Here is an 11,723-nt window from a genome sequence, read left to right as displayed (position 1 = left end):
GCGACACGCACACGCACGATAAGATATATCAGAAAACAATGGAAATCATGTATCGATAGTGTGAACAATGGGTTCCCAGGTTTCAATAACATGCGCCGCCAGGATAAGGTAACGGTTAACTCGGGTAAACAATGGGAACTCACGTGTCGATAGTGTTTGATGGGCACCTGGATGCACGTTTAATGACATTTAATAACACGCAATGACATGTAATAACGCACAATGACATGTAATAACACGCAAATGACATGTAATAACACACAAATGACATTTAATAACAGGCAATAACATCTGATGACATTTAATAGTATTTTTCCGATCGGGTTGACGTCAGTCCGTCACCTAGTTTGGTTGCAGCGTCAGAGCGCCAGGTAGTTTCGGTTCCCACCAAGCGCCCTCTAGTTTTCAAGCTTTGGCCGTCTGTAGTTTCGGTTTCGGTTTTAAATGAATGGACGCCAAGCTTGGTTGCTCCACGTGTAGTTCTGGTTTCAGTTTCGAATTCCTAGGTGTTGCCAGATGCCCTCTGGTTTCAAGCTATTGACCGACTGTAATTTCGGTTTCAAACCGCAGCACGCTAGTTTCGCTGTGACAACGTCAACGCAGGTTTTTGAATGGTTACCAGATGTCCCTCTAGTTTCAAGCTTTTGTCCGTCTGTACTTACGGTTTCATTTGACAAAAAAATAAATGCCGCGTCACAGCATGATTTTTTCCCCCATTTTGATAAGTACACTCAAATAATGATGTATATCAGAGACCAGACAACACTGTATATATTCCTTTTTTATTTCAGCGCATTATTTTACTACTCTTTTATTCAACTAACGAAAGATATGTTACAAATTACCAGAGTCTTGCTTGACTTCATCCTTGTACAGAAGCAATCTGCAAAAACAAAGGGAAAACGAAACATCCTGTGAATGCTCTTCTCAATCAGGACAAAGTCTAGGATGACTCAAATCTCGATCAGGTGTCACGCAACAACAACAAGCAGCATTATCAAAGAATCGGTTAACGTTTTCCACTTTCCGATATGTCTCTGTTACTGTGTCATGCATTTGCATAGGAGTACGACGTTTGGAAGTAAATAACCCAGTGACAACAATCACAATAAAATAGAGGTGTTCTATACACACACATTTCCAAACTTGTGTTGCGCATTGCGACAACAGCATACAACGAATCGAGAAGCATTGCATGACTACGTATTGCGGTTACCAGCTGTGATGGTTTCGAAATAAAAATAACAAAAAAAAAAAGGCATAAAGACAAGAGGTATACTCACATCCTTTCAAAGTTGCGTCGTCGATGAAGGTCTGATCGGTCTCAGTCGTCGACAGCTAGCTTATAAGACCCTTCATTTTTGTTTTATTTCAAGGGAAGGAAGGATCACGTGAATGCATCGTGGACAGCTTCTCCTTTCGCAGGAGCAGCATGTGAAATGCGATACCTCTTGCCGACGCGCTCTTTTTTCTTCTTTCTTTTGGTATGATAACACAACCGCGAAACACCCGTCTGGCTTTTTCCAAACGCTCTTTGGGAACACCAACCACACACACACAAAAAAGAAACCGTTATCGCCCTCGCAAGATGAATTTTCGACTGGTGGTATACGCTGTCTGCCACGTACGAGCTTCCAGCAGTGAGTGTGCCACGTAAGAGCCAAGTGATGTGAGTATTTCAAACCATTTCTTGTGTTACAGTGTATCTTATAGCTAAATGAAATGCGGGCATGTATTTGTTTTAAATTCTTTTTATTGTTTCGCTCAGATGAGACAGCAGAGACATGGTAGCCGATTTCGAAAGAGTGATACCGTAACCGCTGTGCTTTCCATTCCCAATGAGTCTTGCAATATTGTACACATTGCCGGGACATCGTTCTATTACTTGCCTGGGTTCGAAGCTTATTTCACATAGCTTCGAGCACTCGAAGTTATAATAATTGTGCGCGACATTTGCTTCTTTCAAGCAATGCCATAGTTGACGTGTATCATTTTGCGACAGATTTACTCCGTATCTCGTCGGATGACCATTGCTGAGCCAAAGGCGTACGGCAGTTACTGCAGCTGGACATCGGTGGACGTAGATGTTATGGTCAATCTGAGTCACGGTAGTGCATTTTCCCTGTTTCAGTGTTGGTTTTGTAAATTCTGTTGTAGCTACGAAAACGAACAGGGAAACAGCACTCAGAAAGGACAAGGTGTAGCAGAACATCTCCGGACATCTATTTACCATGACGACCTACAGTAAAATGAGACAACTCGTCATGGATTTCAATATTTATTGGTAAGCGTCTTTGGGTGACAACCTATTTTGCAACAGGTCAATTGTCATGTCGTTTATGTACACAGCCAGGTAATGGTAGCCAGTCTTCATTGCGTAGTACATGATACATAGACTTTCGGCCACCAGTTGCATTACGTCGACGTCACGATCACCGTAATAGCTGAATATTGAGCTCATCTGTTTTCCCCATTCGGAGACCAGGTCGAACGGGTGGTCGGATAGGTGCTCACACTTCCTGTGCACCCGGGCATACATTGTTTTTGAAGACTCCCACACAGTCTTTTTCGCGGGAAGGTTCAGAGGCAGGGACTGGAACAGGAAAATGTCTCTGGTTATCTTAAATGCTGCGACGAGCACTGTGTCATCCGTTGACTTCGATGAACCGCATTCTAACACGTCATTCCAACAGGTATGAGGACGGCGACATTTTCCTTGGAGTTGATGATCCTGGGTAACGTCCCGCATGCCGCACACATCATCACCCGATTGAGACCAGGAATCGCCAGCGTTGGCTGGCTGTTCGACATCGGACCAGTGATCGCCAGTCATTTCGTCGTCGGTGGTGGCAGGTAGTTCTCCGGAACCCAAGTCCTTCTACGACTTCCAGAAGGTTGCAACAGGTACTGCACCTTTCCATTCCGAACGCGTCTTTTTATAATGCGGTGGCCCTTTCCAGGCTGCACACGTGTTAATTCGCTTGCATAAAATTGACCTTCAATAGGTTCTTCCTGCTGGTCACGTAAGAGATAGGTATTCGGGTAACCAATCTTGACTGCTCTCACCACAAAAATTTCACGCGTAAACGAACCAAGATAACTTTTGACTAACTGGTGTCTAGACTTTGCTATTCTGACAAACTGGCCAACGCGAAAACGTGGCTTCTCTGGGGGTTTGCTCGGAGTAGGATAGAGCTTTTGTCTAAATAAATGTTCATTTTCTTTGTTGACATCCACAGGTCGTGCCGACAGAGTTCTATGAACACGATGATTATATGCTTTGACTAGAGGCTGTAAAATTTTCAAGTACGATTTATGTCCCTGATATTCAAAAGCACGATAAAGTGGCGTCATAAGACTTCGAATAGATCGTTCTGCAATACTTGCTTTCGTATTTGAATTAGAGTGGAAGAGAGATATCCCTTTTGATTTTAAAAATGCTCCGACTGACTTATTGGTGAACTCTGTACCTCTGTCTGAATGAATCAGTCTCGGAGTCCCAATACGTCTAAAAGCGAGTCTCAGTCCACGTATAATTTCCGCTGCTCGTTTATTCTGCACAGGCACTACAGCAAGCATACGAGAAAATGCGTCGATACAAAACAAAAGATAGCGAAAACCCTTGTTGTATCTCGACAGTTTCTGAAGGTCTTTCAAATCTATTTGGAATATATCCTTCACACCCAAAACGATGGTCTTCCGGAACTGACGTGGTCGCTTAAGTTCTCTGAAGAGAGAGTACACATCACTGGTTTCCAGGAACTTGGCAACCTTCGCCGGCTTTTCACCGATCGCTCGTGCGAGTCGTTGAACACCACCTAGAGCACCAGGATGGTTTACGTCCACGTAAGCAGCCATTAGCACAATTTTCTTCCACGAACACGAAGTCCGTCAAATGACAAGTAGGCATTTATAACGGCTGCCACGTCACCTTTGTACCAAGAGGGCGATCGATTGTGCAGTTCGTATTTTATAAGCTCGATGACGGAACTACTTGGAACAACGCGAGAATGACAGATAATCCTTCCCTCTTCATCTATCGCAAATACGGTCTTTAGCATCTGCAGAATGGCGAGGGCCTTCTTCCTGTGTCGTGCTGGAAAATGCGCCAGAATGTTTTCGTCCCGAAGGTAACCACAGTGTTCCTGTTGCGTTTCCAACGTGCTCAATACCGGTTCCATTCTCGAAGTCTCTTAGCCGCTCTTGTGATAACCGGAGAAATGCGTCGACGAGGTGTCCCAGGTGTGAACGTAGGACTACCGGCTGATGGCTCTGCAGTCTCCTTTTCAAGTCGAGATGGATGTACGATAAGTGTCGGTATATTTAGCTTGACCAATAGTGGTAGGATCCTCTCGAGATACGCGGGTCGCCACACATTTCGCGCTCTTGTGACCAAATAATAAACAAGGTCTACAACATTGGTATTTGGTATTTGTTCACCATTGACAATGAGCTCAAACGTTTTACTATTCCAGCCGAGCACGGGTTTTAGTAAACGCAGTAATTGGCTTGCTCTCATCTTGTAGCCGCTGCTCATAAAATTAACGATGGCATCTTCCTCCTCGTCCGCTTGAATCTGTGTCTGCTCTCTTGTCGATGCCACATGATTTGTCTCCTCACCTGCTGCACTAGGCTGTCTTAATGTGTTCGCGGGAGGATGCAATAGCTTGTGCAAGTACTGGATGATCTCCTTGGCCTTGATATCATCAGGCTCCTGTTTATTCAATATCGACGGAATAGTGCTTTCCCGATAGGGAACAAGCTCGTATTTCTGCATTATTCAAATGCCGATTGCTTTTGCGATGCTTTTGCCCGCTAAACTTGAAACGAGACCTAACAAGGGGGGCAACAAAAATTGCAAAATCCCGCCGGACTGATGAAGAATCCGTTTAACTTTCTTCACATCTGCACGGTCTTGCCTGGAAGCCAGTGTCCTAATGGGTGTTGCAAAAGGCTGCAATTGCTTTTTAACTTTCGTCGGTACGTCGATGTTTCCTTTGCAGAGGTTCATACAAATCTCCCTGATTGTTCGTAGCTGTTCCCTGCTGGCATGTTGAATCAGGTTGTAACGATCTTCCCCTGTCTTTGCTTCAGCGATCATACGAAGGAAACGAATGTGTTTGTTAAGCCTTTTCATGACCTGTATACGATCTGTCTGTGATCATCCGGGAAAATGTTGGTCCACACCTTATAGTGATCGTTGCTCTGTTGAGACAAGTCGATAACTAAGTATGAGTATGGTTTCTGACAGGCATCTTTATATATCGTGGGCAACAAATCATTTCGCCCGAAAATCTGCCTGGACAGCATACGCAGCTGGTCTGTAGTGCGTGGTGAACGAAATAAAACGAGAGCCGTGCTATTGAATTGTATTGTGCGATACAAAGGGTCGTTGACGAATAGGTATTGCGAGATGAACACAGCCGTGATTGACAGGTGGTGACACCCAGCGATATAAAATTTGCAGATTTCTTTGAGTCTTTGCCGGTCGGCTAAACAGTCGTCAAATATAAAGCTATAATTCTCCGGATCTGCAGGGATGTCTTGACTGAAATTTACTTCAGGAAGAGTATCGAATACCGGCTGCTTATAAAGATAGATATACCATATTTGCTTGAACGGTTTGTCAAAGAGGACAGCTCTGTGTTTAATTAGTCGTGCCACGAAGGTGGATTTCCCACTTTGACTAGCCCCTGAAATTGACACCGAGGCAGGCGTCACGAACCTAAAAGGTGCTATCACTGTCATTTCGTGCAAGGGAATGAAGTCTGGTCAAGATACGTTTCGTTAGATAAACAAGTCCGTGCTTGCAAACTGCAGGGAAAAAAAGCAAACTGCAAAGGTAGGTTCGACTGCAGAGTTGACGATGTAAAAAAAAAAGAAGACTCCTCAAGGTTGCCATGCTGGCAACTTCTTATATAAGAACTGTCTGACGCTCAGCTCCTTCACTCTCGAACCTCCTTCTGAGGAGGTATGGTGTTCAGAATGATGAAATATTTTGCAGTGTTCTAACATGTGCTCCTTTTGTTTTCAGTCGGTCCAACGTGTCCGAAGGATCATCGTCGTCATCATTGCATCAGTGTACAAGTAAGCATCATGTCTTCGTCGATCTTGCATAAACTTGACAAGTTAAAGAAATGTGGAGAGTTTCAAAAAATGGCGACAATTCCTAAAAACATCAAGTATGATGTGGTTGATGTTAACAAAATTGAAACGAGGTATGGCGAGGCGGTCTACGTAGAAATTATGAAGGATCACGAGCACGTAAAGGTGTTCCTTCCAGCTCGGTTTCATAAACTAAGCACTCAAGACATCGAAGACATGAGGAACACGAGCGGACTCTGGATGGAGAAGAAAGAGCGAGTTGGAAAAGAGGGGAAACGTCTTCTTTCGCCAGACATCGTGTTCGGTCAATCCGAGTAAAAAAATAAAAAGAAATGGTGACATGCCACCTTTGTCCTCCGGCCGATCGGCAGCACTACACAACAGCGCTGGGACTTCAAGTTCATCTGGCTAACGTTCATAACCTTGCAACACCCTGTATCCCATTTTGTGAGACACTCTGTACGCTCCGCAACTATACCAACCGCTATGAGCTTCATCTACATGACAGAGACGACGACGGGCAGGATGTCAGCACATTCTTTCATGAAAACGGACGCTACCTTGCCGGTGTACTTCGACATTTCGGATTTCCGTTACGCTTTTATGTTTTGCTGAAGGCGGAACTCGGTCGACATACGCCTGAGGATGAGATCATATTTGTCACTCAATTTATTCCTTCGAGTGTGCATACGCTGTGGTCGGAACGAGACGTAGAACGTGCTGTCATTGAAGTAGGCACTGAAGTCACCAACAATTTAGAAAAGCTTGAAATGCAAGGGTCGGGATTTTTCTTATTTCGAATTCACGCCTGCATTCTTCATGTCGGTCGTCTCGCGCCACAGCTCATTGGTTGTACCGACTTTGAATTGCCAAACGAATTGAAAAAAAAGTGTCGGTGTCTTCTGAGTGTCGACCTTCACGAGGATAGTGAACAGAACATGTGTTTCGCATTTTGCGTACTTGCCGGTCTACATCCTGCAAAGGGTTCTTACAGACGCAGAGCTTCATCCTACAGGTCATACCTGTCTCAATATGTATTTCCAGAGACGTTTCCTGTAGTGTTCCCGAAAGATGTAGAAATGTTTGAGAAGCAGAACGATGTGAGCATTAACGTGTACGGTTATGACAAAGATGAAAAATATGTTTACCCGATTAAGGTTGTTGACGACCAGTGCAAGAAGCATGTCGATCTACTGCTGATTGACTTCCATTTTGTACTCATTACTAATTTCAATGCTTTGTTCACACCACCTGGTTATTTTCACTGCAAACGGTGTACGATGGGTTTCACCACCCCGGGTGTACTCGCCGATCATCTACTAATGTGTAAACAACAAAAAGTGTCCAAGACTATTTTTCCAAAGAAGGGTGAGACACTGTCGTTTGCCGGAGAGCATTTGATGTCGGAAGTTCCCTTCTACTGTGTATGCGACTTTGAGAGTGTACTATCACCGTGTTCGGGAGGCGGGAATGTCTACGAGGAACACATCCCTTCATCCTTCTGTCTCCTCGTCATACGCTCGTGCGATTCGTATGTCTTGAAGAAACATATTTACCGTGGTGCAGACTGCGTTTCCGTTTTCATGGAACTATTGCGTAAGTTGCATGATGAGCTGTATGCGATGTTGCACGAGACTGTGCCCTTGCAAATGACCCCAGGAGACGAACTCGAACATTCTGAAGCCACTCACTGTAACATCTGTAAAGAACCATTCACTAAGAAGCAGAAAGTGCGAGACCATGATCACGTAAGTGGAGAATTTCGCCAATCATTGTGTCAGGGATGTAATCTGAAACTGCGGATACCACGGAAAGTGCCCATCATTGCACATAATGCCAATTATGACCTCGGATTCATAGTAGCTCATCTGCACCTGCTTCGGAAGACAGATATCAGAGTGATAGCCTCCAGATGTCAAAAGTTTAAGGCTATAGACATTGGTGTGTTCCGCTTCATAGACTCGTTAAGCTTCCTCAATGCTAGTCTCGACACATTGATGAAAAATCTATGTGACAAAGGTGAATCTAACTTCAGGTGTCTGCGTCAGTTTTTCGTAGAGGAGGACTACTTCAGGTTGGTTGTACGTAAAGGGGTTTTCTGTTATAACTACGTTACCTCTTTTGAACGTTACGACGAGCCCTGTTTGCCATCACGTGACCAGTTCTTTAACCAACTGAACGGATCAGAAGTGAGCGAGGAAGATTACCGCCATGCGCAAAATGTGTTTGAAAAATTTCAACTGAAGAGCCTGGGCGAGTACTCGGATTTGTACCTTCTGACGGACGCATTGCTTCTGGCAGACGTGTTTCAAAACTTCCGAATATGGGCGTTGGAGACGCACAAAATTGAACCACTTCATTTCGTGTCACTCCCGGGACTAAGCATGTCTTGCGCACTAAAAATGAGCCGGATTAATCTGGATTTAATCCACGATCCCGATGCCTATCTGTTAATTGAACGGGGCCTGCGTGGTGGTATGACCCAGTGTTCAACGCGAATGGCCACTGCAAATGTCCCAGGGACAGATCAGTACGATCCCGAAAAACCAAAGACCATAATTCATTACATGGACATAAATGGACTCTATGGCACAGTGATGCGTGAACCACTCCCATTCGGAGACTTTGAATGGCTGTCACCCGAAGAGGTTGCAGGTTTAGATGTAACCCTTGTTGCAGATTATGCAGACGTTGGTTATTTTTTAGAGGTAGACCTGGCCTACGTACAAGAGCTCCACGAACGACATAAAGATTTACCGCTCGCGCCCGAAAAAATGAGCCTCCCGTATGAGTTGCTTTCGGATTATCAGAAAGACCTGATGAAAAAATTTAACCTCCCACAGCATGATATAGAACCGAAATTACTCCTTACACTGCTTGACAAGAAGAAGTATTTTCTTCATTATCGCAGTCTAAAGTTGTACCTACAGTTGGGTCTTCGGCTCGAGAAAATTCACCGGGTGCTCAGGTTCAAACAAAAACCATTCCTGCGATCCTATGTTGACTTCCATCATGAACTACGCAAGCAGGCAACCAATACCTTCGAACGTAACCTGTACAAGTGTTTAATTAACTCCGTATATGGGAAAACATGTATGAATGTACGAAAGTTTGTCGACTGTCGCTTAGCAACTTCCGAGGAGCAAGTGTTGAGATTCTTGCGTAAACCGAACCTCAAACAATTCAGGGCTCTAAGCTCTAACGTAGTCTTGTTTCAGTTCGCTCAATCGATAGTCCGTATGCGACAGCCTCTGTACCTGGGGTTCACTATTCTCGAGCTGTCTAAAGTCATGATGTATGACTTTTATTATAACAACTTGCTTCGGGTAGCCCCGGACACAAGGCTCTTGTATATGGACACAGATTCTTATATCGTGATGCTGAGCGATGAGAAGGCCCTTGCGGAGCTCGCCGATACCCACCTTGATACATCTGGTCATTCTTGTGATGACTCGATGTATTCTACGAAAAACAAGATGGTGCTAGGAAAATTTAAGAACGAAATGCCCCACGACCACATCCTAGGGTTCTGTTGCCTGAAACCAAAGCTCTATGCACTAGACCTCCATAGTAAAAGACGATACAATCGTGCTAAGGGGGTGAAACAATGTGAAGCCCAGAAGTTGCATTATTCAATGTACATAGACTCTCTTAAGCTTGGTGAAGTGTACAAAGTTTGTCAGAACCTCATTGTGCGCAAGGAAAATATAAATAAAAGTGTATGTGTTACGAAAGTAGCTTTAAATCCCCTAGACACAAAGCGTTTCATTTGTGAGGATGGTATCCACACGTTACCCTTTGGGTACGCATCCAATGGAAAGATGTAGACAGTTTTTATGCATATGTTTTCCTACCTGGCTGTTGTTGTTGTAATGCTGTTTTTTATATATATATATATATAAGATTGTGCCTGTAACGACATGGAAATAAATACAATTTTATTGTGTCAAAGTACACTGCAACATGACATGTTGTCTGTCTTTCTTGGGAATTGCTTCCGTACAAGGACGGGTACCAGCTTGTCGTTCAGTGTGAAGTTCGTTGACGAAAATCTCTGAGTGCACTCTCGGAGCGAGAATCCACAAGCGAGCATGCTGCCTACATACAGGCAGTAGAGGCCACATGTAGCTGATCCATAGCCCTGAAGTCTTTTCTTGTTATAGTAAAATGACCTGGTAGGATGAATGAATTGGTAGAATTCTTTGTAGACGGGCTGAATGCCGTAACTATCAAAATACGTAACCACATTGTCACCGGAAACATAAGTCATGGTCCAGTGTTCACCGTTACTGCTCCTTGGAGCTGTGTTAATCACATAAATCCCGGGTATGGCTTCCTGTCTTGCGATTTCATTGCATGCAAAGGTTCCCCGAAACAGTTCTCTGGTGCAGTAGTGTCTACTGAATGCTGCATAGAACTGCCACTCCTCCATGTTTATTTTTCAGACAAATTTCACTCGTCTGTCTTTGTTGATTTCTAGCACACGTGGTGTTTCGGATACAAACAACACCGTAACTGCTTCTGTTAGATTGGCAGCAAACGTTAGGGTCAGACGAACGTTGGCTTGAACAACAGGACAAAGAGCATTCACTTCTGCATCTGGAGTCAGATGGTAATAAAGCATAAATGTCTCTTTTGCATACGCAGCTGGAGCTATTGGTATATCCTTGCGTTTTAGTTTGTGAAGCAGGTGTATATAGGCTTTGGAATAGATGTCTCGTTGGAAGTCGAACTCATCCGTGTACTGTTGTCCACCAACGTCCAGTAGTGCTCGTTTTAGTTTGAAGTTCTCAAGCTTGAATGGGTTTCGTGGTCTGCTACCTTGGTAGGCATCGCTCCTGACCATCAATACTGTTAACTTGGAGGGAACTCGCTCGCTGTACAAGTCGTCAAATATCACCTGAGATTGGTTAGGGGCGATGGTTCTGTACTTAATTTCCAGTCCTCGGAGAAGGTATACTGCAGGTGTTGTTTGAAGTCTTCGTTCTATACCAACAAGTATACTCGGCGATAACTGAACACGTCGGAGATAGAGCACGATACGTGAAAATTCCACAGTGTGCTTTTCTGTTGCACCATCAGCTTGCAAGAGACGAAAATCATCCGACGCTTGACGTAGCACAACTCGAATGTCGGTTCCGTTAAGAATGAGCTTCTGTTGTTGACATATGTCGCTGAAGATTGGGCTGTACATGTCACACAGTGCCGATCCTTTGGTTCGCTTGTAACGAGCGAAAACTCCTTTTGAATCAGATGTGGGAGCATATACCTCACTCGTGCCTAAAGGGTCTGGCTCGTATAACATTGCTGAAAGGGTGTGTGTCTGAGTTACATTGTTGGCATTCGTAATGATGTCCAAGTAGGAACGGTAGCCATAATGTTCGAAACTCGAAACCAAGGTTGAATTCAGGTAGATATGTACGTGTTGAAACAATGATGAACCAAACGCTTGGACAGGTATGACTGCATCAGGTGTTGTTGAAGTGCTTGTTGTAGTTACCGCTGGATCTCCATTCTTTCGAATGATCTTGCACTGAATATGCAAAAAGCTGGATTGAAGATCAAAGAAGCCCCCACCGAGTCCCGGAACATTGTACTCGATCACTCCGCTTGATGTC

At 44.3% G+C, this 11,723-nt stretch overlaps 1 protein-coding gene across 6 annotated transcripts in view; it reads left to right on the top strand.

Annotated features, from left to right (window-relative positions):
- Positions 1–797: 797 nt before the first annotated feature.
- LOC135387892 (uncharacterized) overlaps positions 798–11,723 on the top strand; it is a 66,838-nt gene continuing 55,912 nt past the window's right edge. Inside the window, exons 1-4 of one of the 6 annotated variants that reach the window (XM_064617090.1) lie at positions 804–1,669; positions 2,003–2,284; positions 2,694–2,904; positions 6,035–10,072. In XM_064617090.1, the coding sequence (XP_064473160.1) occupies positions 6,438–9,932 (3,495 nt within the window). In that variant the 5' untranslated portion in view covers positions 804–1,669; positions 2,003–2,284; positions 2,694–2,904; positions 6,035–6,437 and the 3' untranslated portion in view covers positions 9,933–10,072. Of the gene's footprint in view, positions 2,285–2,693; positions 2,905–6,034; positions 10,073–11,723 lie in introns of those variants that run through there. The other 5 variants (XM_064617091.1, XR_010421264.1, XR_010421263.1 and 2 more) reach the window with 5 other exon arrangements.

The sequence above is a fragment of the Ornithodoros turicata genome, chromosome 3, assembly GCF_037126465.1.
Source record: "Ornithodoros turicata isolate Travis chromosome 3, ASM3712646v1, whole genome shotgun sequence".
Classification (NCBI taxonomy): domain Eukaryota; kingdom Metazoa; phylum Arthropoda; class Arachnida; order Ixodida; family Argasidae; genus Ornithodoros; species Ornithodoros turicata.
The sequence above is the reverse complement of the archived record's forward strand: the minus strand, read 5'-3'. Positions and strand labels throughout refer to the sequence as shown.